This window comes from Giraffa tippelskirchi, chromosome 6, assembly GCF_054371585.1.
Source record: "Giraffa tippelskirchi isolate mGirTip1 chromosome 6, T2T-mGirTip1v1.2.pri, whole genome shotgun sequence".
NCBI lineage: Eukaryota > Metazoa > Chordata > Mammalia > Artiodactyla > Giraffidae > Giraffa > Giraffa tippelskirchi.
In genome coordinates this window covers 96,217,478-96,241,960 of record NC_137280.1, presented here as the reverse complement: position 1 = coordinate 96,241,960, position 24,483 = coordinate 96,217,478, and the positions used below count along the sequence as shown (strand labels likewise).

General features: G+C 58.7%; 1 protein-coding gene across 1 annotated transcript; it reads left to right on the top strand.

Annotated features, from left to right (window-relative positions):
- The first annotated feature begins 63 nt into the window (after window positions 1-63).
- Window positions 64-24,483, top strand: PIAS4 (protein inhibitor of activated STAT 4). The gene is made up of 11 exons (XM_081499750.1): window positions 64-115; window positions 4,893-5,319; window positions 15,681-15,765; window positions 16,377-16,418; window positions 16,817-16,907; window positions 17,018-17,146; window positions 17,252-17,357; window positions 19,399-19,472; window positions 19,561-19,721; window positions 22,271-22,401; window positions 22,704-24,483. The coding sequence occupies exons 1-11, from the start codon at window positions 89-91 to the stop codon at window positions 22,970-22,972; spliced, it is 1,542 nt and encodes a 513-aa protein (XP_081355876.1). The 5' UTR covers window positions 64-88; the 3' UTR covers window positions 22,973-24,483.

Genomic DNA, 24,483 nt, shown 5'->3' with positions numbered 1-24,483 from the left:
CCGCGGCGGGGGCCCCGCCTGCGAGTGGAGGGCGATCACGTGACGCGACGGCTGGGGGCTCCCGGCGCGGGGGACGCTGGTGGCCAAGATGGCGGCGGAACTGGTGGAGGCCAAAGTGAGTGAGCGGTGGCGGCGCCGGCCAGGGCGGGCGGGGGTCGGGGGCCGGGCGGCAGCCCAAGGTCTGTGCCTTCCGCTCGGGGCCCCACGGTGCGGCCCGCCTGCGGCTCGGCGTCCTGCCCCCTCGCCCGCCCCTGGCCCGGGGGCTCCGGTTGCGGGCGGGGCGCGGGGAGGCCGGGGGCGGGGCCCCCCAAAACCTCACCCCAGTCTCAGCACAGGGGGCTCGGCCCCCCCAGGCGTGAGGTTGGGTCCTCCCCTCTCCAACCCGAGCGACTAGGGTCCAGATCGCCCTGAACACGGGCACAGGGCCGCGCCTCCAGCTTGAGGCACATTCCCCCCGGGCAGCATGACGGGCTGGGCTGCTCGTCCCTTCCTCGAGGTCGGCGCTCTTTGGCTTGGGGGAGTGTCTGCCTCTCACCGCTTCCCAGGGTATAGTGGGCTGGCATCTGGATCTCAAGTCTCTTCGCCCAGCTGATCGGGCTGCGCTTTGGCAGCTCTCTGCTCGGAAGGGTCCTCTGACTTTTCTGCCACCACTTACACCATCCTGGGTGATGAGCTGGGGATCCTGAACCGCCCCCAAACACAGGGTGTCTCTTGGAGGTCTGTACCCCAGGCTGGGGTTTAGAGCCCTTATTCAGCTCCCGCTCTGGTCCCAGAGCCCCGCCCCCCTCCTGACACCCTTCTCACCCCGGAGTGGGCGCGGTGTTAACTGAGCTTGCCTTCCCGGGTGTGATGGAGCCTTGGTCCTGTTGTCGGCTCCTTCCTAACTCTTTTCTCTCAGTCATGGGTCCTGGGCTTTGCGTTCCTCTCATTCTTTCCCCTCCCGACAGCATTTGTGCAGCTTTGAACTCTGCTCCTGGGAACCCTAGACTCCACAGTCGGCAGGATCAGACCACATTTCCAACCCCAGCTGCTTCCCTTATACTCACCCCATCACGAGTCTACTGCTCAGACCACACTCCCCACACAGCCCCTCTTTAGATCTGTTTAGACACCCCAGCTCTGGCGTCTGAGGCCCCGCTCTTTCTGCGGGTCTCTTAACGTTGATCCTTGGAGAGTCCCCAGTTGGTTGCAAGGTAGGCTTCTTTAAAATGGTTCCTAGTCTATCTCCCTTGTATGGCTCTCAGGGGTCCGCATTCTACATCCCAAAGATGTCACTCCTTCTAGCTTGAGGCCCCTTTTAACCGTGCTGGGACTAAGCTGGGAGCATCCCTCTCCCAGGGAAGTATCTACTGTCAGATGCCCCTGCGAGGTGAGGCTCCAGAGCCCTTGCCCCTGACTAGGCTAGGGTTCTTCCCTGAGAAGTTTACTCAAGGCAGCTCATCTTTCGGAGTTGGGGGACGGGACCTAGCAAGACTGAGGCCCCGCCTCCTCCCCGGCTGATCGCCCCTTCCCGGGTCCCGACCTGTAAATGTTTTCTCTCTCACGCTCCTCCCTCTCCCTCCGTCTTCCCTCCCTTCCCAGGGGGGTCTGAAATACAGCCCTCACGTTTCTGTGATTATTGGGGTATCACCCTCCCTTCACTCCTGAGCGCCCTCCGCCTATACCTGCATCACACACGTGGCCACCGCTCTCTGTTTTGAGAAATTGAGACTTGCCCTAGAGACACAGGGGTCTGAACCCTGCCAGCCCAAGGTGGCAGCCTGTGGCCTGAAGTCTCCTGGAACCCTGAAATTTAACCTCCTCAGGGCACTGTGGGCCTGTAGCTCTAGGCGCAGGCCCACCACTCCAGCCAGAGAGTAGGGTCTGAACTATTATACCATCTAGGGCCTTGAAATATGATCTGATGAACTCTACTTGACCCTCCCATGACTGGGGCCCCATCCCCAATTAGATCAGGTTGACCCTTTTTCAAGTTCTCTAAACCATGAGCCCCTGTCCTTGGGGGTCTCAGGACTGCCACCCAGCCTGCTCTGATCCTCTGGAACCTTCCTACTTCTTCAGCGCCTTGCTGTCCCCTTGGAGTGCTCTACATGTCATTGAACTGATCCCCCCTTTGAGGCACTTTCTTAAACCTTTCATAGTGATAACCAGAGACTCATCTTTTGGGATGCAAAATGGGCTGATTTGAGAGGAGAGGGGATTATTCATACACTTGGAAATCTGAGACTATTCACCTGAGGCCCCTGAGAGGGGTTGGGGGGAGGGGTTGGGCTGGGCACTCCCCTAGAGGGTGTGTAGCCTTATGCACTGAGTTCTGAGTTCCTGCAGTGAGGAGCCCCTGTTCAGTTGAGCGTGGCTGTTGTATCCAGGCTGCTGTTTCTCCACGCGGCTCCTGAGGTCCCCAGAGTTGAGGCTCTGGAAGGCGTTGGGGCCTGGCGCTGTTTATAAACACAGATCTGAGGGGCAGGCGAGTCAGGATAAAGCCAGGCAGGAAGTGATCTGTGTAGCGCTTGGGGCTTCTTCCTGAATGTTTGTGCCCCGCTCATTCCTGCCCCCCCACCACCTCCGCCCAGTGTCAAGGGCAGGCTCCTGGGTAGTGGCAGCTGCTGAGAAATCCGAGTCCTGAACATATGGCAGCTCAAGAGGTGTGCCCCAGGCTGCGCATGCACAGGCGGCTTCCGGATGTCCCCAACCTGGTGGAAGGGGCAGGTGGGGGCAGGGTCTCCCCAGGACGGGATGCTCTGTCGTGGTCAGACTCTTAAAGGCCAGGCCCACCTGCCTCGGGCTCAGTGGCTGGCGGTCAGCTCTTCCACATGACTTCGCCTCTCCTCTTGAGTGCCTTGGGCCTCTTCCAGAAGAAACATCTTGTCTGCAAGCCTTTCTCCTCTGTTCAAGGTAGAAAGTCAGGCTGAGGGAAGCAAAGCCTCTTTGTTTGCAGAGTTTCGGACTCTGGGGGGGCCTGCAGACCGCTGGGTCCCCCACCCAGGGGGCATGCTGGGGAGTGAGGGGCTCCTTGGCAGCTGGAGGTAGACAGCCTCAGGAGTCCAGATACTGCCAACTCTGCTGTGGACACATGGGGAGGCCTGGTGCCAGCTGCTTCCCTCTTGGAGCCTCAGTTTTCTCACCTGTATGGTGGGCGCCAGTCCCGGTGAGATGAGTGAGTGCGAAGGCCAGTGAGCTTGGCATGGGTGGGCACGCCCCGTCTGCAGCATGGGAGGAGGAAGAAGATCCTGCAGCAGCAAAAGGCTCCCCTTTCAAGGCTTTGCAGGCAGGACACTGGGCCCCCCTCATGATTGTGAGGCTGACAGGGACCCAGGCTGCTCTGGGAACCTGGGGCAGAGCCTGCACTTGAGCCTCAGGCTCCTGAGTCCTGGGGCCACCGTCACATAGCACATCTCACTCTTTGACAGCCAGGAAGCACCAGCGCCTTCTGGCCCTGAGGCCACTGCTGTAAACAGCCTGGCAGGGGTCCTGCCCACCTCGGACCGCCGGACTTTTTCTAGTTGCTTTTAAGTGATTTCTTGATTTCTTTGGCTGCTGTCCTGCCCCGGGCTCGCCAGCTTTCCACGTCCACACTTGTCGCCTGTACTTTTTCTTTTTTCCATTCCCCCTGGAAGTTTCTCTTTCCCACCACATTTCATTTATTACAGGCCAGCTTCAGGGCTCAGCACAGGTGGCCCCCAAACCTGGCTGGCCCATCCTTCTGGGATACTTTGCTTATGGAGCATATTAGGGAGTCCACAGTATCACGGAGGGCAGGCCACTGCCGGTCAGTCCCACAGAAAGCATCAGGGTCCACTGTGCTCTTGTGTTTGATCAGATTTCGTTGGAGGGACACCACCAGGTGATACTCAGCAGACCTCAGTCATCGCTTTGCCACAGCTCAGTTACAACCTCTGACTGTTGGGTTCCTGTGCTTCTCTTTTTGGGGGGATCTTGCCCCTCGGGGTCACTTGCTCATGTCTGTGGGACATTTGTGGTGGTCACGACTGGGATTTGAGGGGGCTCCTGGCATCAAGTGGGTGGGGCCAGGGATGCTGCTCCACACCCCACCATGCCTAGGACAGCCACACCCCAGAGAACGATCCAGCCTTGAAGCCCACAGTGCCAAGGGGAGGACATCTGCCAGGGTGACCTGCAGATTCCTTGACGGCCTCAGCAGTGCTTGGCTGAAATAAGCCGGGGCAGGGGGAGCCTGATAGGGAGGAGCTACCCCGGTTCAGAGTCAGGTTTGGATCTTGTCTGTAACTGGAGCTCAACCCAGCCTGGCAGGGGTATTTAAAGGACCAGAATTAAGTATGTAGTCACTCACCCAGCTCAGTCCCCGGCAGATGAGTTGTACTGAGCGAGTGGTGGCTACTGCCCGCTGGACCAAAGGGAAGATGTGTTTGTGGCCAATGTTGCCGACGTTGGTTGAGTACTCATTCTGCTTCTGTGCATCATCTTCTCTGGCCCTTTCCACATGCTGATGGGGTAGACCTGCCAACCTCCCTGACGAAGAGAGGCTTTCGGTATTCCCAGCTAAGGAGTGGCTGAGACTGTTGACTGGGAAGCAAGATTCCCAGCTCCTGCCCTGGAACTGCTTTCAGGCTTGAAGATGGGAAAAGAGGACCTAAAACAGAAGCACTCGTGGCGTGGTGGCGGGGTGGGGGTGAGGGGCAGTCAGAGAAGATTTTGCTGCGTTGGTGATGCTGAGGAAGCCTGGAGGAGGGGAACAGGGCTCAGCTGGGACGGGGCCTCACAAGGGAGGGTGAGCGCAGGCATGGAGGTGGGACCGAGCCCAGGCTGGGGGGGCTCAGTCTTCCCTGCCACACTCCCAGTTGGCCCGGGCAGCCCCTCGCCCCAGCAGCATCTCCCTCTGAGCATGTGTGTCTGTGGTTGCTCTTCCCCAGAACATGGTGATGAGTTTCCGAGTCTCCGACCTTCAGATGCTCCTGGGTTTTGTCGGCCGGAGTAAGAGCGGACTTAAACACGAACTTGTCACGCGGGCCCTCCAGCTGGTCCAGTTTGACTGTAGCCCTGAGCTGTTCAAGAAAATCAAGGAGCTCTACGAGACGCGCTACGCCAAGAAGAGCTCAGAGCCTGTACCCCAACCCCACCGGCCCCTGGACCCCCTGACCATGCACTCCACCTATGAGCGGGCCAGCTCGGTACCCAGGACTCCCCTCACAGGCCCCAACATTGACTACCCCGTGCTCTACGGGAAGTACTTAAATGGACTCGGACGGTTGCCTGCGAAGACCCTCAAGCCAGAAGTGCGCCTGGTGAAACTGCCCTTCTTCAACATGTTGGATGAGTTGCTGAAGCCCACCGAGCTGGGTGAGTCCCTGCCACCCCCCAGGTTCTCCCAGCGTCCAAGGCCCAGCAAGTGGCCAACCAGGAGCATTTTCTGGGGGGGCATCAAGAGCCAAGGGGCTGTGTGCGGGGGGCTTGCCCCTCCCAGAAGGCACAGGGACCCACTCTTGGGTCCTTGAATTAGTGAGCTATAGCTGTGTAACAAGTTACCCTAGATCCCAACAGTTTGGAACAGCCGACACCTCAGTTTCTGAAAGTCACAACTTGGGAGTGGCCTAGCTGGGTTGTTCTCGCTTGGGATCGCTCGGGGTCATGGTCCACCTGTTGCCGGGGGGCTGCCTAATCTGAAGGCTCGACTAGGGCAGGGCTGGCATGCTTATTCATGGGACCGAGACACCAGCTGTTGGCTAGAGACACCAGCTCTTGCCACATGGGCCTCTATGGGCTGATTGAGTGTTCTCCCAGCATGTGGTGTGGAGTGGTGGCTTGTTTCCCCCCTGACTGTGATGGGGTAGGGGTAGGGGGCTGCAGGAAGGGAGAGAGAAAGTGAACGTGGTCACATGTGTGAGCACGTAACCCCACTGGAAGCCAAGGGCTCCCCTGCAACCTCAGCTTGGAAGTAGCATGTTTTTGCTTCTGCCGTATCCCACTGGTCACAGGGACCAATTCTGCTGCACTGTGGGCAGGGCCTTCGCCAGGCTGGACCACTGGGAGGCAGAGATCACTGGGGGCCACCTGGAGAGGTGGCTGCTCTGCACTTACTCCTGGTGGCAAAGGAGCTGGAGGTTTGATCTGAGGTTCAACCTGATCGCCCCACCATCCCCACCCCTCTAGCAGAAGGCTGTTTCCTAGTAGGCAGCCTTTGGGAGTGACCCTGGTCAGCAGGATCAGGCCTGTCCACACAGGCAGGCCATCAGGGCGTGGGTAGGTGTGTCTGCAAGAGGCGGGCGCAGCCACAGGTGGAGGAGATGATGTCGCGGAACCTTGTTCTCCTTTCTCTATCCCTTCTGTTGGCTGAGGACCCGCTGTGTGTCAGGCCTATAGGGTGGCATGTGAGTAGGCCCCCGCCGCTCCCATGCAGCCAGATGACTGGGCTGGGAGTGGGTGTCAGCCTGGACTCAGCCTCAGAAGCTGCCTTGAGCCCCCACCCGTGAGCCACAGCTTCCTGGGCCTCCAAGGCTCCAGAGAGCAAGTAGAATGCAATGGGGTGCTTGTGATCCCTCCAGTTTCCCCAGGCCCCTGAGTGTTCCTATTCACCCACATAACTCCTCTTCGCCTTCACCCACACACTCAGTCACAGTGTATCTCTGAGCACCTGCAGGGTAGGGGATGCAGAGAGAGCCTGCCACGCTTGTAGAGGCTCCCTGCTAGCACCCTTTGTTTGGGGCCTCCAAGTGCCCCAGCCTAACCTGGTGCTGGGTGTCCTGCAGCCCAACATGGTGGGCACTGGTCACGAGTCAGTCCCAGCACGCTGTGCCAGAGGTCATGGCCGCTCCCCGCCCCCGCCCACCATGCCTCTGGCCACGTGGCTCAGTCTCTCCCAACCCTGCTGATCCAGCACCCTGCATTGCTCGGCTGGGGGCCCCCTCTCTGCCCACAGGCTGTAACTCCAGCCCCCACCTGCTGGCCCCTCTGTCCTGCCCTAGTTTGGAGTGGGAGGGGAGGGGAGGACTGGTGGCTACCTCTTTCCTTCTCCCTGCCGCCCTTGGACTTGGGGAGGGTGGGGTCGGATCACAGGTAAAGGAAGGCACCACTGATGGGTGGTCCTGGGGTCTGAGGCCCGCATGATAGCCCAGGGCTGTGCCCTCCACTGCCTTCTGTCTGGCATCAGGAGGTGTTTCTCGCCAGCCCCCAGGTGGGGGCAGGTTGGCCTAGCAGTACCTGTCATGGAGGTGATGTGACAGCACTGGGGACCCAAGGCCCGTCCCTGACTTTCTCTGTCTCTGCTCCCCCTGCCCTGGCATCTCTTGATGTCAGGACTCATTCCCCAACACCCCCCAGCACAATCCCTGTAGACTGTGGGGCCTCAGGCCTGGATGGCTGGCTATTCTGAAGATTGAGCTGACAATTCAGACTCTTTCCTAAGGACTCAATCACCATCTTTGCAACAGGGAGGCTGGGTTTTTACAGGGAGGCTGTGCGGCGGGCGGCAGGGGCCAGGGCCAGGACTGGAGGTGACTTTGAACTTGGGGCGGCAGCCCCCCTCCCCGGCGTGAACCGTGGGCTTCCTTCCTGCACGCAAATGTGCAGTCAGTCCCAGCCCACAATGCATCACTTTGCCCTGAGCCCCCGGGGACCCCGGTCACCTGATCTCCGGGAGAGTCTGCTCCCCTGTCTGCACCAGGAATCACTCGGCTCTGCTCAGAACAAAGAGGCCGAACCTACCCTGCCTGTGCTCCCACCCATTCCCCTGCCCCTCCCCCGGGATGCACCCTTCTCCCGAGTCTCCAGGACCCCCAGGGGCTGCCCACGGTCCTAGGGGGAGGCATGATTGAGTGAGCACATACAGCGGCCCTGAGCCAGCTGGTCCCCTCTGCTCTGGGACCAGCCATTCTGGGCACCTCCCCACAGTGCCTTCTATGGCTGGCACAGCCCAGGAGTCCCCTCAGGAGGCTCGAGCCGGCTTCCCCTTGTCCTGCACCCCAGGTCCTGACCTGCCGCCTGAAAGGAGGCCCAAACAGTCTGGTTCTGTTTCCCAGAGCAGCCACCGGCCGGCTCCGGGATGGAGCCCGCGCCTGGCCGACAGGAGACATAAATCACGCACAGAGGAATGTTCAGGTTGGGGGAGGGGAGGGGAATAATGGAGCCACAGACCCGGAGCTGGAAGGACCTTAGGAGGCAGATGATCCACTCCGCAGGGGTGGGGATGGCTTCCAGAAAGGTCAGGAGACTAGCCCAAGGTCACACAGCATCCTGAGGAAGGGCCCCTGGAGCCCTGTGCTCAGCCAGCTTCCCCACTCTGAGCCCTCCCCGCACTGTGGCTGCCTTGCTCTCGTGTGGGGAAGCACCGTCTCTGAACGACTCTGGACTCTGGGCCTCATTTTAGGACTGGGAGCCCAGCTGTCAGGGCCAAGCATCCAAGGCAGAGGCGCTTACAGGGGGCCAGGAATACAGTCTTAGATCCAGGGCTGTTGCTTGGGTCTTAACCCCCTGATGGCCTGAGGGTCCCCCAGGCCTGGCCACTTGGGCTGTCAGTGAGCAGAGGCTGACTGGGGAGGCCCAGACCTCAGCGCCACGGTGCGTGGGCGAGAGGAGGTGCTGTCATGAGACGTGCTGGCAGAAGGAAGGAGGCGAGACCTGGCCCTGCACTGCCCCTCGGGGCTCCCGGCATCCTGTGGGCAGTGCCTTGTGGGGTGGGATCACTCAGGCGGCCTGGCCGGGTGATTGAGCTGCCTCCCCCAGGTCTCCTTGTGCCCCAGGAGGTGGTCGGCTGACTATGGTGGAGAGCCACCAATCTAGCACCTGCTCCATTGGGCAGGGCCTGCGTAGGTACCTCATTCAAGGTCTAAGCCTTTTGGCTGGTATTGCCCAACTGACAAGCAAGGCATTGGGGTCCCTGACTGGCAAGGAACACTCTGAGCAGCAGTGGGGGTTGTCAGTACCAGGAGCCCCATACTGTGCATTTGTTGGGAGGTAGCAGTCAGGAAGGCTTCTTGGAGGAGGTCACAATCCCACTCAGTCCTGAAGGATAAGTAGTAGTTAAGCTGGACATAAGCGGGTGGGTGAGTGGGCGTGTTCCAGGCTGAGGCCCAGTACTGAGACAGCGTTAATGGAGGCTGTTGTGACAGGAGCGCAGTGTGGCGCAGGCTAGGGGTGCGGGGCAGGAGAGCGGCCTGGACGTGGGTGGGTTGTAGGGTGAGGGGGACCAGCTGGCATGTCCTGAGGGCTTCCCAGATTTTCTGGGCTGTATTTTATCTCTGTTCTGAGGCGGAAAATACCCTTGAGGTGCAGAGAGACAGAGTCACCTGCCTGCTACCCCACAGCCTGGTGTGGGACCCACCCCGCCCACAGGCCCTCCGTGGCATTCTTGGCCATTCCATGCTGTGGGAGCCTGGACGGTCACAAGGCATCCTGTGTCTTGTGTCCCAGCTCCAGGGGCAGGTGGCCTGAGCCCCTAGGCTGCCTGGGCCTCCCCTGTCCGTGGTGGTGGGAGGGTCTCTGCTAGCTCTGCAGCACGTGGTTGCCCTGGGGAGCGCCCAGCACTGCCTGTGAAGGGCTCCTCGGGTTGGGGTGGAGGTGGAGGTTTTCCTTACAAGGCCTCCTGCCTGCAGGCCTCAGTCCTGCCAGAAGGGGCTCACCTCCATTGCCCATGATCCCCTCACCTCCCAACTTTCTGTACAGCCCTGGTTTCCACCTGCCCAGCATCCCTCCTCCCTCCTGTTTTCTCCACACAGCTAACTCCTCCCTGTTCCTGCTGCAGCCAGAGGAAGCTTTTAGACAGCAGGCTGATCCCATTTCTCCTCTACTCCAAGCACTCTCCTGATTTGCTGTCTTGTCTGCCAGATCCCCTCCTTGCCCTCACTTGCTCCCTCTCACCTGGTCCAACCCTCACCCTCACCCACTCTGCTCCACCTCCAGCACTCCTGGCCTGGTCCTGCCCCGGGGCCTTTGCACATGCTGTTCCCAACATGGTCTTCCCTGCCCCACGGCCTGATCTAAAGCTCACCTCCCTCTCTTCCTCATCACTCTCTCATCCTCCGAGGCCTGGGGCTGGCTTGTCCTACCGTATCCACGGGACAGAGGGGGTGCAGGCAGTGTGAGCAAAGGCTTGGCGCTGAGAAGCAATCGCAGGCTGCAGGGAGAATGGTGAGCCCCCGCTTCTGCATTCATTCCTCTGCTAATCCCGGCAGCAGGAAGTCAGGGGTGCTCACCCCAAGTGGAGGAGCTGGGGTTTGAACCCAGAGCCCCTAATTGGGGCTTGTTGTGCCCACCCACCCCCCTCCATTGTGAGCCCCCTGCTCTGCTCCCAGCCCTGGGCACCTCTTTTACCTCCTCCGGGACTGCCTCTGCCATCCAGTTACCACTGGGGCCAGGCCTTGGCCGGGAGGAGGGGCCTTGGGAGCCCAGGGGCAGGGGGCTGCCAGCCGAAGATGGAAGTGGGAGGAAGACCAGTCCTAGCCAATCAAATTCTTTTATATATATGTGTGTGTATATATATATTTATATATCTGGCTGTGCCAAGTCTCGGGGCTTCCCTGGTGGCTCAGACAGTAAAGAATCTGCTTGCAATTCAGGAGACTGGGATTTGATCCCTGGGTCGGGAAGATTTCCTGGAGAAGGGAATGGCAGCCCACTCCAGTATTCTGGCCTGGGAAATTCCAGGGATACAGCACAAGGGATTTTTCATTGCAGCATGTGGGATATAGTTCTCCGACCAGGTATTGAACTCTGGCCCCCTGCATTGGGAGCTTAGCCACTGAACCACCAGGGAAGTCCCAGCTGATTGACTTCTTAAAGTCTCTTTCTGTTTAAACTTTTGTAAAAATATATATTTATCTGAGAAAAGGCAAGTTAACAGCAAAGCAGTCAGGTGCTTGTTCTTGGTGCTGCTGTCTTCTCTCTGTGCAATGTGCCCCTACTGCTGGTTTATCAGTCACCACTACCTCCACCCTCCCAGTATACATTGAGTACCTGCTGAGATTATTACGTATTCTTTGCTGGCGCTGCTTTGCAGGGCTACCTGGCCCTCTCTCAGGGTCCTGGGGGAGGTTTCCCTGGTTCACTTGCTCTGCCTGCCGTGGACCCTGGGGCAGGGTTCTGCCTTTAGTCCCAGAGAGGCTCTGAGGCCCGTGGGTGTGCTTGGGGCTGGGAGGGCATGTACCTCCTCCCAGCCCCCACACCACCTGGCAGGGCCTCCCCTACCCCCCACTGTGCAGCATGGGTGACAGCAGAGGTACTTTGGTTCAGTGTCTACGGTGAAACCAAGACATGGGGAAATTGTGCTAATTCTCAGGACAGAGAGGTTTTGGAGAAAAAGGAAGCCAAAAGGGATGTGGGGGTTGCTGGAGCTGTTGGTGGGCTGGGGTGGGCTGGGGGTTGCAGTTTTTAAATAAAGCTACTCGGGAAGGCTTTCATTCCAGTGGCATTTGCACAGAGTTAAAAGACATCAGGGCTGTGTAGATCATCAGGGGAGGAGTGTTCTGGAAGAGGGGATGGCAGAGGCCCCAAGGCGGGATGTTCTTGGCAGGTGGCGAGCATGAGGAGGCAGCCAGGGTGGCTGTGGTGGAATCAGGGCCACCAGGGCTGGGGACAGGGCCCCACCCCCATCACTACCCTGACCCCTGAGCTGGGGGGAGCCATGAGCAGTCTGCACGTTGATCAGATGAGCCCCGATGGGGAAGGGGCGCCTTTGGAAGCCTGTGCCAACAGAATTGGTCAAGGGGAGCCAAGATCGGAGGTGGGGGCGAGGGTTGGAGGTGGAGGGGAGGGTCATGGAATTTGGCCTTGAACAACTGGGAGGGTGGGGCCGCCCCTGGAGGTGGATGGCAAAGGCATGGGTTTGGGGGACCCCCACCCTCTCCCAGCGGTGCAGCGTGTGCTGTGTCCCAGCCTAGATGGCAACTGGCCTCCCCTGGAGAGGCCACTTGGCTTCCTGGAGTAAGAGTCAGCCACTCTGGGCTGACGGCTTTGGAAAGCACCACCTGCCCCTGCTGCATGGACTCAGGACCCAGCTGTCAGTGACCTTTCTCTCCATTTCTGCTCCATGGCTGGCAGGTGGGCGGGCCCTTCCCTTGCCTCCCAGGAGATTCTGTGGGGTTGGGGGAGTGTGTTTGACCCCCAACTCAGCCTTGCGGCCCATCTCAGGTGTTTTGAGGCTCCTCCCCCCACCCCATAATTAATTGCCCCGGGCTCTTCGGGCAGGTCTGGGCGCATCTGCAGGTAGCCTGCGCAGCCCAGCCCTCCAATTAGGCAGCCTTCTCAGGGGCCCAGCAGGGACTCCAGAGGGACCAGCCCTCCATGCAGACAGGAGCTGGCAGCTTACTGCTCACTGAGCGCCAGCTCCGGACCGGCACTGAGCACCCTCAGTAACAGTCCAGTCCTGGTGGTGCTGGGCATGAGGAGCGCCCAGGCTTGGGCTCAGTGAAGTTGGGGTGGGAACCCTCAGCCCCACGAGGTCTGGCTTCTGAGCCCCAGCTGCTTTAACATTCGAATTCTGTTTGCTTTTTAAATTTTGGAGTTCAGAAAGTTCTGAAGCAGAGCTGGGCTCCCTACTGCCCCCTGGTCACTCCAGGTGTGTGCTCCAGGCTTTTGCAGTAGGGGGCAGAGTGGGGACGTGGAGGCAGAAACCATGTGGCTTATAAAGCTGAAAATATTTATACTCCAGCTCCTTCTAGGGACAGTATGCTCACCAATGTTCTAAAGGATTTGCCGTGGGAAGAGAGCCGACGACTTGCCTCCCCAAGGCTTGTTGCCAAGGCTGTGGTCGAAGCTAGTTCTGGCACCCCCTCCCCAGGGGCAGCTGTGGCGCAGACCCCCTCCTTGGGTTTGGTTCCGCACCTGGCAGCCTGAGCTGCACACAGCTCTGCACCTGCTCTTCCCACTTAAACCATCCTGGGGATTGGTCTCTTTTCGGAGCACAGAGAGCCACCTGATGGGAGCTCCCGTGTTCATGGAGCTTAGTATCCTTCCACGTGGGGCCACATCACACAGGTCACATCACACATCATCCTTAACCATCTGTTGCTAATAAAAACCGTTCCACATCCCGTCTAACAGTGGTCCTCGGTCCTCCTGTGTGTGCGCCACCTGCAGTGGCTGCTTCTGAGGTGTTAGTCATTTTGGTAGACAGTGCTAGCTTGCCCTCCCTAGAGGTTGTCACTCCTACCAGCCATAGCCTCATCAACTTGTCTGTGGTGTTGGTGTTTTTTGGCCTTGCCACACAACTTGTGGGATCCTAGCTCTTGGATTGGGAATTGAACCCAGGCCCCCCTGCAGTGGAAGTGCAGCGCCCTAACCACTGGACAGGTAGGGAAGTCCCAGCCTCATCAATTTTTATCGAACTTTTCAATCCCTTCCAGTCTGCAGTCAGATGACTTCTCAGTGTAGAGGATTTTTTTGTTTGGTTTTGGTTCTGAGGGGTGTTTTTTTTGTTGTTTTTTTTTTTAACTTCTTCAAGTTTATGTTTAAGAATGATTGACATACAACAATCTGATACGAGTTCCTGGTGTAAAGTGACTTTATGTTTTGATTCATCACAGAATGATCACCACTCCTCAAGGTAGTTTTAAATTTTTAAACTTTAAAATCTAGTTTCTTTACAGGGAAATCCACAGATACTTAGCTTGTCATTTGAGTTGTAGCAGAGGCACGTGCTGAGTAACCCCAGTGCCACCAAATACAGAACATTTCCATCACTGCTGAGTTGCCCCACAGCCCCCAGAGGCCGCCTCCTTTCTGAGTTCTGTCACTGTGGATTAGTTTTGCCTCTTCAGGAAGGTGACATAATACACACAGCATGTCCATCTCTGCATCTGCCTTCTTTGTTTCAGCTGTACGGCTGCATGTCCATCTGTGTTGACGAATGGATTACAGGTTTTATCGTATGAAGGTACTACAGCTTGTCCACGTGTTCTTCTATTGCTGGTCACTCGGGTTGCTTCCAGTTCAGAGCTACTCAGAATAGATTAGCCAGGCATTCTTGCACAAGTCTTTTTGTAGACTTTCTTTTGCTTATTTGGGAAATACCTTTAACAGCAGGTTGCTGGTTACAGGGCCAAGTGTATGTTTTATTTTATTAGCCATTGGCTAACAGTTTTCCAAGGTGGTTGTTCCATGTTACAACCACGTTCTGTGTTACCTCAGCAGTGAGTTCTGGTTGCTCCACATCCTTGGCCGCACTTGGAATGGCTGATCTTGTCATTTTAGCCATTGTAAGTAGAGGTTTCGTAGGTTTCATCTGTTTGTTTATTGGCCGTGCCTTGAGTGGCTTGCCAGATCTTAGTGCCCTGACCAGGGACCACACCTGAGCCCCCTGCGGTGGAAGTGCAGATCCTCAACCAGTGGACCACCAGGAAGGTCCCTGTGTAGAGTTTTTTACACCAACCTTGCATTCCTGGACCAAATCCCAGGGGGCCTGGCTGTTTGCTCATGTTTTGTTAAAGATATTTTACATTCATGAGAGATAGTCAACTATGTTTTTCCTTTCTTGATGCAGTTCTGTCAGATTTTGGGAGCAGGGTTATGTTGGCCTCATTAAAATGAGTCAAGAATTGTCCTTCCTCCTTTACTTTCTGGAAGAGTTTATCTGTCTGTTTTATTTATGTCCTTGCTGATAGGCTTGTGGAATCGCTGTTCCCCAACCAGGGATTGAACCCGGGCCTCAGTAATGAAAGCCTGGGATCGTAACCACTAGGCCACCAGGGAATTCCGTGGAGGAGTTTATATGTAGTTCATATGATTTCTTCCTTAAACATCTGATGGAATCATGAGTTCATTTTTTTTTTAACTGATAAAAATCTTCTCAAACTTTCTGTATGTTTCGATGCTAATCGTGATAATCTGTGTCTTCGGAAGAGTTTGTTCGTACCCTCTAGATTGTTGAATTTATTGGTGTGAAGTTACAGCCCCCTCTCCCGCTTCTCCCCCCTCTCCCACCCTGGTCAAAAGCCCTAGGGTCTGTACTGCTGTCCACCTCTCATTCCTGACAGTTTGTATTCTCACAGTCTTACTGTTCAGTCTAGCTCAGTGTTTATCAAAGAACTTTGGCTTTGTTGGTTTTCTCTGGTGTTGGCTTTCTAGTTCATCAGCTTTCATCTTTATCTTCAGTTTCCTTCCTTCTAATGGCTTTGGCTTTTAGTTTGTGCTTTTTTTTCTAGCTTCTTGTGGAGGAAGCATACAGCTTTCATTTTAAAATCCTTTTCATTTTTTTTTTTTTGTCTCTTAAACCCGTTTCATTTAAAAACACACACACATTTATTTATTTATTTATTGGGCTGTGCCAGGCCTTAGTTGTGAAGTGGGATCTTTAGCTGTAGTATGTGAACTCTCTAAGTTGCAGCCTGTGGGATCCAGTTGCCTGACCAGGGATGGAACCTGGGCCCTCTGCATTGGCAGGTGGATTCTCAACCACTGGACCACCAAGGAAGTCCAGTTCTTAGCCCTCTTGAACAGAGGGGCTTTTCAGTAGAGGATACTACTGTAGAGGCTGCTACTCCCCAAGAGGCCCTCAGTAGGGGACATGGGGGATGTGTGTGTTCCCTGGACCATAGGCTGTGATGAATGGCCCCAGGAAGGGGCAGGATCCAACCCCCCACCATCCCCAGTGGGCCCCGCATCCATCCCACCTGGGTGGGCCCAGTCTGAAGAGGGTCAGGCCTGGAGGGATGATGGTGGTTAGCACCCTTGCCAGGGCCCAGGCCTGACCTTGACCCCATGTTTGTTGTCAGTTCCACAGAATAACGAGAAGCTTCAGGAGAGCCCCTGCATCTTCGCCTTGACCCCCAGACAGGTGGAGCTGATCCGGAATTCCAGGTGCGCTGTGCCTGCCACCAGTCAGCCCGGGAAGCCTTCACCAGGAAGGGTGGCCCCCACCACACGCTCTCAGCACCTTTGACCCACAGCCCCAAGGTGGGCCAGTCATCCCCCTTTCACAGGGTCCCCCTTTACTGCTCCTGACATCCAGGATGGGGGCATTCTCTGTGGGGTGTGGGGCAACATCCTGCCCCCACCCTCTTGAGGCCAGGAGTCCCCCAGTGGTGACCACCTGTGTCCCCTGGGGGTAGGACCACCCTGGGTGAGCAGATAAGGGAGGCAGGCCGGTCCCAGGCTCTGACTCTGCCCCTTGAGGCCTTCAGTTTCCAGCTGGGACAAGTCACCACCAGGGCAGCCGCCTGGTGGGCACAGGGCCCACACCCACTAGCCCTCTTACCATCCACACCGGCCCCCATACTCCAGTGAGAGGAGATCATTTGCCCAAGTCACCGGCGAGAAGACGGTGGGGGAGAATGTTCTAGGCGGTGCCCTGAGGCCTTTGATTGCCATGGGAAGTTGCGGGTTAGTCCACCTGGCTGGTCCCTTGCGAAGGCTCAGAGTGGCTGCTAGGCACAGGCCCTCTCACTGACCCTCCTCTGCTCCCCACACAGAGAACTGCAGCCTGGGGTCAAGGCCGTGCAGGTTGTCCTAAGGTAAGCCCAGGTGTGCCTGGTCACAGGGGCGGGTGGGGACACGACCCTTGCCCACCTTCCCCTCCGCCATCCTGGATGGCTGAAGCCCTGCCTCGCCCCACTCCAGGACACTCTCAGACTGCCTCTGCCCCCACCTGATCCTCCCTTCCTGCTCTTTGGCCTTGTCTGTGGATGCAGCAGCATGCCGCACCCCCTGCCCCCCGCCTCAGGCCAGACACTGGGTCCCTGAGGACCTCCCCACACCCATACAGTCTAGCATTGAGATCCCCCTGTCAGGCCAGACCAGACAGAGGTCATGTCGTCTCCCCGTAGCCCCCCATCTGTCCTCCCCACCTCTCCCAGCAGGCCCATCCCTGCCCACAGTGCTCGTGACCCCATGGTCCCCATTGTCCTCGCAGAATCTGCTATTCAGACACCAGCAGCCCTCAGGAAGACCAGTACCCACCCAACATCGCCGTGAAGGTCAACCACAGCTACTGCTCGGTGCCGGTGAGTGGATGCCCAGCAGCCCCGGTCTGCTGTGGGGGTGGAACAGAGTGCTAGGGGGGGCAGGGGGCACAGCACCTAGAGGTGGTCGCAGCCGGCGCATCTGCCCCCAGGGCTACTACCCCTCAAACAAGCCTGGAGTGGAGCCCAAGAGGCCGTGCCGCCCCATCAACCTTACCCACCTCATGTACCTGTCCTCGGCCACCAACCGCATCACTGTCACCTGGGGCAACTACGGCAAGGTGAGCGGCCTGGACCCGCCTGCCTCTGCCCAACCGCCTCTGCCCAGCCTGCCCCTGCAATCCGGCCCTGACTAAACCGCCCCTTCCCACCCCGCCACCCCCCAGAGTTATTCCGTGGCCTTGTACTTGGTGCGGCAGCTGACCTCCTCGGAGCTGCTGCAGAGGTTGAAGACCATCGGGGTCAAGCACCCGGAGCTGTGCAAGGCACTGGGTGAGCCCTGGGGCTTTTGGCACTGCTGGGTGGGGCTCCCCTCGGTCCCTGGTGCTGACCCCTGAATTTGCTGGGGCTTGCTGTGGGCGGGCCCTCCATGAAGGAATCTGGACTGCCCAGGGTCCAGCTGTTACCCTGGGGTTGGGGCGCTCTGGGAGGTCTCTAGAGAGCGCAGAAGGAAGTGGGGAGCCAGACCAGGAACCATCAGTGCAGAGGCCCTGAGGAGGGATGAGCCAGAGCTCAGTGAACGGGCACAGAGAGGCAGGGTGAGGGCCACCGAGGTCCATGGGGCAAGGGGCCTTGGAGGGCTTGTGGAGGAGGGCAGGACCCCTATGATCAGTGGTCCAGGCAGGTGCTTCTGGGCTGATGTGCAGAGACAGGGTGCGCGGGGTCAGCGCAGAGGCCGAAGATGAGGGTCTGACCGGGGATGCTGAGACCATTCAGTTTGGGTTGTTTTTTTTTAAGCAGTTAAAGGGAGTGGGGATACATAGAGCATTAAAAACCCAAAATGACAGCTTAGATGGGCAGATGGAACCTTCCTGCGTCCTATCCTGGGGCTGCCCTGTATGGCAGTGGCTTGGGAATTCCCTCTCTGGTCACCTGGAGGCCCTGGTGGGCTGGCTTCCGACTCCATCCTCATGCAGATCTGGGCAGCAGGGCCTGGCTACGTCCCAGTCTGACCAGTGGAGACACTGAGGCCAGCATGGCAGAGTTAGGGCTCTGTGACCTCAGGGCCTCAGCCTAGGCAACCCCCCTGCCCCTCCTCACTTTCTTCAAAGGGCCCTTTCTTCAACCCTAACCCCACCTGCCTGTTTCCCTGCGGGGACAATGGCCAACTTGACCAGAGGAGGTGGGCTCCCTACATTGGGCTTGGCGTGGGGCTACACAGGGTCATCCAGGCACTGTGGGCCCCAGGGGGCATAGGCCCAGAGGCCTGGGTTGACTCCTCAGTGAACTGCCAGGAGGAGCAGCAGTGTGGTGTAACGATGTGTGGGACAGCTGACCACCTACTTGGGCAGCCGGGCTTCCTCTCTGGTCACAGCGGGGAAGTCCTGTTGTGTGTCTCACCTGAACCCCTGCTGCACGCGCCTCCCCTCTGTGGCCTTGCTATGAAGCGTGATGTGCGCTGGATCCATTCTCAGCTGCTCTGGGTCTTTTTGAGGGGCCAGGGCCTCGGGGTCTATCCTTCATTAGTACTTCTCAGCCAGAGAGAGGGGCCACAGGGTGGCTGAGAACAGCAGGGCACTCCAGGGTGGGGGACAAACTGGCCGGTCACCCTCCGCCCCATGTGGGAGGAGAAGGAGGGGGGCACAGTCCATGTGCAGAGGAAGGAAGAGCAGATTGCCCTCCACTGTGCAGGCCTAGGCACAGTCCTGAGCCCTCTAGGGGTTGGAGCTCAACAGCTGCTCGTCTCAGGTTGGTCGGCCAGCTCCCTGCGCCCCCTGCAGGCCCATCCCCAGGGCTACAGTGCGCCATTTCCTTCCAGGCTTTTTTCCCTCTACACCTCCTGTTCTCATAGTCAGGTAGCTTTGTGGTTGGTGCCCACTGTCTTCTGATATGTGAGAGAAGCAGGCTTGGGCGGTGCAAAGGAGTCCTCTCATGGGCTCGCTCCTGAGAGCCCCCAGAGGGCTCTCCCAGCCTTGGGGCTTCCCGGCTCTTGGAGGCCTTGATTTTTATCAGAAGAAATAGTCACGGCAGGTGATCTTTGTCAGCTCATCTGGGTCTTTCCAGAAAGGGTAGGCTTGTCAGGGAGCCCCCTTGTGTGCACCCAGTTTGTTGTCAGAAATGAGCGGCCACTGCCCAGGGCTCTTTAACATTAGCTGCTCCTCATAGTCCCGGGCCCTGGAGCTCAGACATGTGTCCCATCATTGGGGGAGATGGGTGTGACGAACTCGCCATGTGGACTCTCTGAAGTGGGTCACTGAGCTGTTAGCTGCTGCCCTCCCGAGCATCTTTGTGTGCTGAGGGAACCCACTGCTCAGCCCCAGGCCGGCAGGCACCCCTATCCCTCCCCGCTGACATTGGCCACCCCTTCCCACAGTCAAAGAGAAGCTGCGCCTGGACCCCGACAGTGAGATCGCCACCACGGGAGTGCGGGTCTCCCTCATCTGCCCGGTGAGTCAGGGCATGAGGTCATAGGGGCAGCCAGTGCTGTGCGGTGCAGGCTGGGCGGCCGCTCACACCCATCCCTCTGCCCCTGCAGCTGGTGAAGATGCGGCTGTCGGTGCCCTGCCGCGCAGAGACCTGCGCGCACCTGCAGTGCTTCGACGCAGTCTTCTACCTCCAGATGAACGAGAAGAAGCCCACCTGGATGTGCCCGGTGTGTGACAAGCCGGCCCCCTATGACCAGCTCATCATCGACGGGTGAGTCCCAGGGGCGTGGGGACCCCTTGCCTCCCTGGGCCTTTGGAAAGAGGAGCGGGGCCCTGCGGCCCCTGAGGCCTCCATGGTCCCTCCCGGTGCCTCTTGTCCCGCGGCAGCTCCGATGTCCCCAGGCTAGAAAGAGAGGCAAATGTCAGCCCTGGAGGATCTGTCAGGGTCTTTGCTGTCTGCCTGGCAATAGTGTAGCTTCGGGTTCAGAAGAGGGGCTCCAGACCCACAAGGTCTGCTGTTGCTCCCCTGTGACCTTGCATTTTCTGAGCCTGTTTCTTCCCCCGGGAACCTGCACAGCTTGGGGAGCGGCTTCTCTAGCAGTGCTCAACAGAGGCTTAGTCGCATCTTTCATATGGAAGGATGAGGGGGACACGTGTCTCCCCAGCACTCTGCCCAATTCTGTTGTCCCTTTCCTAGGGGGCAGCAGTGTGCGGTCAGACTGTCCGCTGAGCCTAGCCAGCAGGCCCTCCCCACACTGGGGGGAACACAGGGAAAGAGGCCATTCTCCCCAAAGGGAAACTTCGCTCTGGGCTTAAGTTTCCAGAAGCCAAGCACCTGACTGCCAGGCTCCTGCCAGGCGCTGGCCACACCCACTTCTGACCCCAGAGCTGGGGCTGGTGGGGGTGGGGACCGAGTGGCCCAGGTAGGAGGGGCCATGGGGAAGCTCTGGACAGCTGACTGCATGACAGCCCCACCCACACCCAATGGTCGCGGCACAGCTGGGGCCAATGCCATAAGGAATGGGGTAGCCCTGACCTGCAGTGGCCGCGTGTTGACGGTCCCCACCATCAGACACTCGTCTTAGTCCAGTCACTGCATTAGATGTCTTGTGAGCCCTCCGTCTCAACTGCTCAGGGAGGTGGGCCTTGATCATCCCCACCTTACAGATGAGGAGACTGAGTCTCAGGAGGGGCATCCCACAACCCAGGCCCCCAGCTCCCAGGGGGCCAGGCAAGGACTTGAAGAAGCAAGTCCAGTCAGGCCAGCTATGAGTCTGGGTCCCCTCCCAGCAGGGGCTGAGCCGCCACTCCCACAGTGTCCAGCCTGGGGTGGGGTGAGGAGGCCTCTGGGGCCGGGCACCAGGCTGGGCCTGAATGGCAGCTCTGTTCCCGGCCTGGCAGCTGTGCAGCCTGGGCCCGCCTCCCCCCACAGGCCTGGAGCAGGTCACTTGGGCCCAAGTGTTGGTAACTCGGACAGCTCTAGGGACACATAGGCCTAGGGCTGGGTGGTGTGATGGTGTCCCACACAGACTGTGATTCCATCAGCCTGCAGGGCCTGAGTGTAGCCATGGAGGCTTCTTGGAGGAAGGGTCCTTGAGTCATACAGTTCTTCCTCAAGGCTCTGCTGTTTTGTTTCTGGCCCTTAACTGGGTGATTTAGGGGGCCCACAAAGAACTTCAGGGAACTCGCCTATGGGCATGTGGGATGGGAGGACTGAGCCAGACACAGACACTGTTACTTATGCTCTGCTTAGAGGAAAAGAGGAGCATAGAGTACGGCTTTGGAGGGTGAGTAGGAGCTTTCCAGGTGTGACATGCATGGCAGCCAGAGCTGTGCTCCTACAACTCAGGTGACCAGGAGGTGATGGGGTTTGGAGGGGCCCCTTCAGCCACAGAGGGTGTCCTGGACAAGGCCTCCCTCCTGTGTGATCGTGACGGAGGGAATCAAAGCCACCTGTAGGCAGGTGCAGTGTGAATGTTGAACACACTGAGGGCTCTGGTGGGTGTGCCCTGCTCCCAGCCCCTCCCCAGACCCTTGTAGCTGCTGTAGAGGGTGGGTGTGGGGGCAGGCGAGGAGGCCCAGGAGCAGCCGTGGCAGACCAGAATTCAGGCCTGCCATCTCATGGCCTAGGGGGACTCACTCCTCCCACCCTACCCCGCAGCCTCTGTGTCCCCCAACTATAAAACGAGACTCGCTGGCGGTCCATTAGGAGCAGCACCTGGGGCTGTGACTTTCCCCAGGTGCCCTCGGGGGGTGCTGCTGGCTGGCTGCAAGTGACCTGGGCCCCTCCTGCTCCCAGGTGAGCCCAGAGCCTCTCAGGGCCTTTGAGCAGTGTGTGTCTCCTTTCTGAGCCCCAGGTTCCTCATTTGTAAAAACACGCAGCACAGTGTCAAGATGGGAGAGTGGGGGCCAGGTAGGGGCCCCTCCTGTGGCTTCCTCAGGCCTTGTGCTCCAGAGCAGCTGGAGGGCGGGTCCCATTCTCTGCCAGTCACCTTGCCACGGGGGGTGACTGGAGGGCTCACTACGTGTGGCCCTCGCAGAACCTCAGGCCACCCGGTGTAGCCAGTGCCGTGTGCTTACCCCTGCTGCTTCCTGGCCTGGATCTCCCTGCCTGCAGGGTGAGGTGGGCCCAGGGCCCACCCTCTGCAGCAGCTACAAGGGTCTGGGGAGGGGCCAAGTGCCCAGGCCAGGAGCAAGGCACACACCAAAGCTTCCAGCTTCTGTTCAGCATCATGCCCTGAAGCACTGTTCTGGAGAAGGAGGTGGCTCCTGGGGAGCACAGTGCAACCCTGGAGTCAGCACCCCTCTTCCTGCCCGTAGGCTCCTCTCCAAGATCCTGAGCGAGTGCGAGGACGCGGACGAGATTGAGTACCTGGTGGACGGCTCGTGGTGCCCAATTCGCGCCGAGAAGGAGCGCAGCTGCAGCCCCCAATGCCCCATCCTTGTGCTCGGTGAGGCCACCCACCTCTTCCTGGGGCTTGTCTCCCGCCCCGCGGCCTTTTTATCTGAAACACGACTGTCCCAGTAGAGTTGATCCCTCTAGAGAGGGGCGTCCGAGGTGGTCAGTGAGCGGTCAGAGGCGGTCCAAGTGCCAGCCCCATCCAGAGTGCAAGGGGCCTGGGGGTCTCAGGCCCCTCGCCCTGTCCTCCAAAGTGGCCTGCACGGCGAGGCTGCCCCTGTCCCTCTCTGGCCTCGATTCCCCTGCTCTGCAGGTTGGCAGCCTCCCTGAGCATCTATCCCCTCTCCCCTGCAGGCACCTCGGACGCCAATGGGCTCCTCTCTACCCCCAGCATCAACGGTGGGGGCGGCAGCGTGCTTGGGGGTGCGGGCGGCGGAGGTGGCCCAGTGGGCAGCGTGGAGAACGGGAAGCCGGGAGCTGATGTGGTGGACCTAACGCTGGACAGCTCGTCGTCCTCAGAGGAGGAAGAGGAAGAAGAAGAGGATGAGGAGGACGAGGACGAGGAGGGCCCCCGGCCCAAGCGCCGCTGCCCCTTCCAAAAGGGTCTGGTGTCAGCCTGCTGACTGCTGGCCACCGCCGCGTTGGCCGGACACTCGACTTTCCTGGTGCTCACCACTTGGAGGGGCACAGGCGGGCCTTGGGTACAGAGGGAGGAGTGATTTTTTTTTTCTTTTCATTGTTGTTCATTTTGTTTTTTCCACCCCTTTCCCTGGCTCCTGGCACCTGTACCTCTGGACTCTCCCATCGGAGGATTAAAAAAAAGGAAAATGACAAAAAAAAATATAAAAAAAGAAAAAGAAAACAAAAAGCAAACTTAAAAACAAGGCAAGCCACCCACACAGCCGCTTCCTTGGCCAGTGTCGGAGCCCAAAGTCGGAGCCGACCCTGGGAAGGGTGGTGGGGAGGCCCAGGACACCTTGCCCTCCAACGACCATTCCAGCTGGTGCGAGGGACCGAGTGGTGGGAGTTCAGGGAGGACCAGCAGCCAAGTGGCCCTCTCCCTGGCAGCGATGGCAGCGGCGGCCGCAACTCTTGACATTCATCTGTTCCTTTGCTTTCTCTCTCCCTGCTAACATGCTCTCCTGAGAGCCCAGAGCAGGGAGCCTCTTAGCCAAGAAGCCATGGAGTGGGTGGGGGTGGGGTGGGGCCTTGGGGGGGCAGGGGTGGGCAGTGGGGGGACGTGGGGGGCCAGGGAGGGTTTAGCCACAGATGTGTTGTATTTTTTGAAAGTGCAATAACTTGGTATTTTGAAGACTCGGCATGTGGCCAGGCCCCCCCCCCGCCCCCGGCAGCAGGCGGGGGCCCCAGGGTGCGGCACCGTGTGGCTTGGTCGGGGGGTGGGTCTCAGTTTTCTAGCCAGCTACCTCGGTAACTCCAATTCAGGTTAACTTCCCTAGGGAACAGCGCAGGTGTCCACGGACGCCACTTCCTCGGCGGGGTGGGGGCGGCCACTTCGGAGGGGTGGCACGGACCTGCCTGGCCTCTCCATTTGGGGTGGTTCCTCCCCCCTCTTCTTGCTCTTGGGTTTTCCGACGGGTACAAGGCCTGCCCGGCTCCCCCCTCCCTCGGGAGCCTCAATCTGGTCTTCCAACAGGACTGGGCGTCAGCTCCCCGCCTGGCCCCACATGCCCCCCAGTGGCTCCCAGCCTTGGGGAGTGGTCCAGCGACCATGGGGGCTCCCGCAGCAGCCCCAGACGCCTCCACTGGGTGCCCGGCCCCCCGCCCAGCACCCTTGTCCCCTGGAGGCCGCACCTGGTTCTCCAAGACCGCCTGTGCCCGCCGTTCTTTTTTGCTTTTATTCTTCTTCCCTGCACCCCTCACCCTCAGACCCCAGAATAATTTTTCTTTGTATGAACAGAACTCTCCTAGTCAGGAAGCAATATCATTTCAGGTCTAGAGAAGAAAGGGACGTAAATCTGGTCGAGGGCAAATTCAGTTTTGCTGTATAAACTCGGTTGCGCAGTTCGGCCCCCCCTCCGTCTGCACCGGCAGCCGAGGGCCACTGTTTTCTAATATTTGTATTCTAATTTAATTGTTTTTTAAAAACGCAAATAAAAAAGTCAAGGTGAAGCTA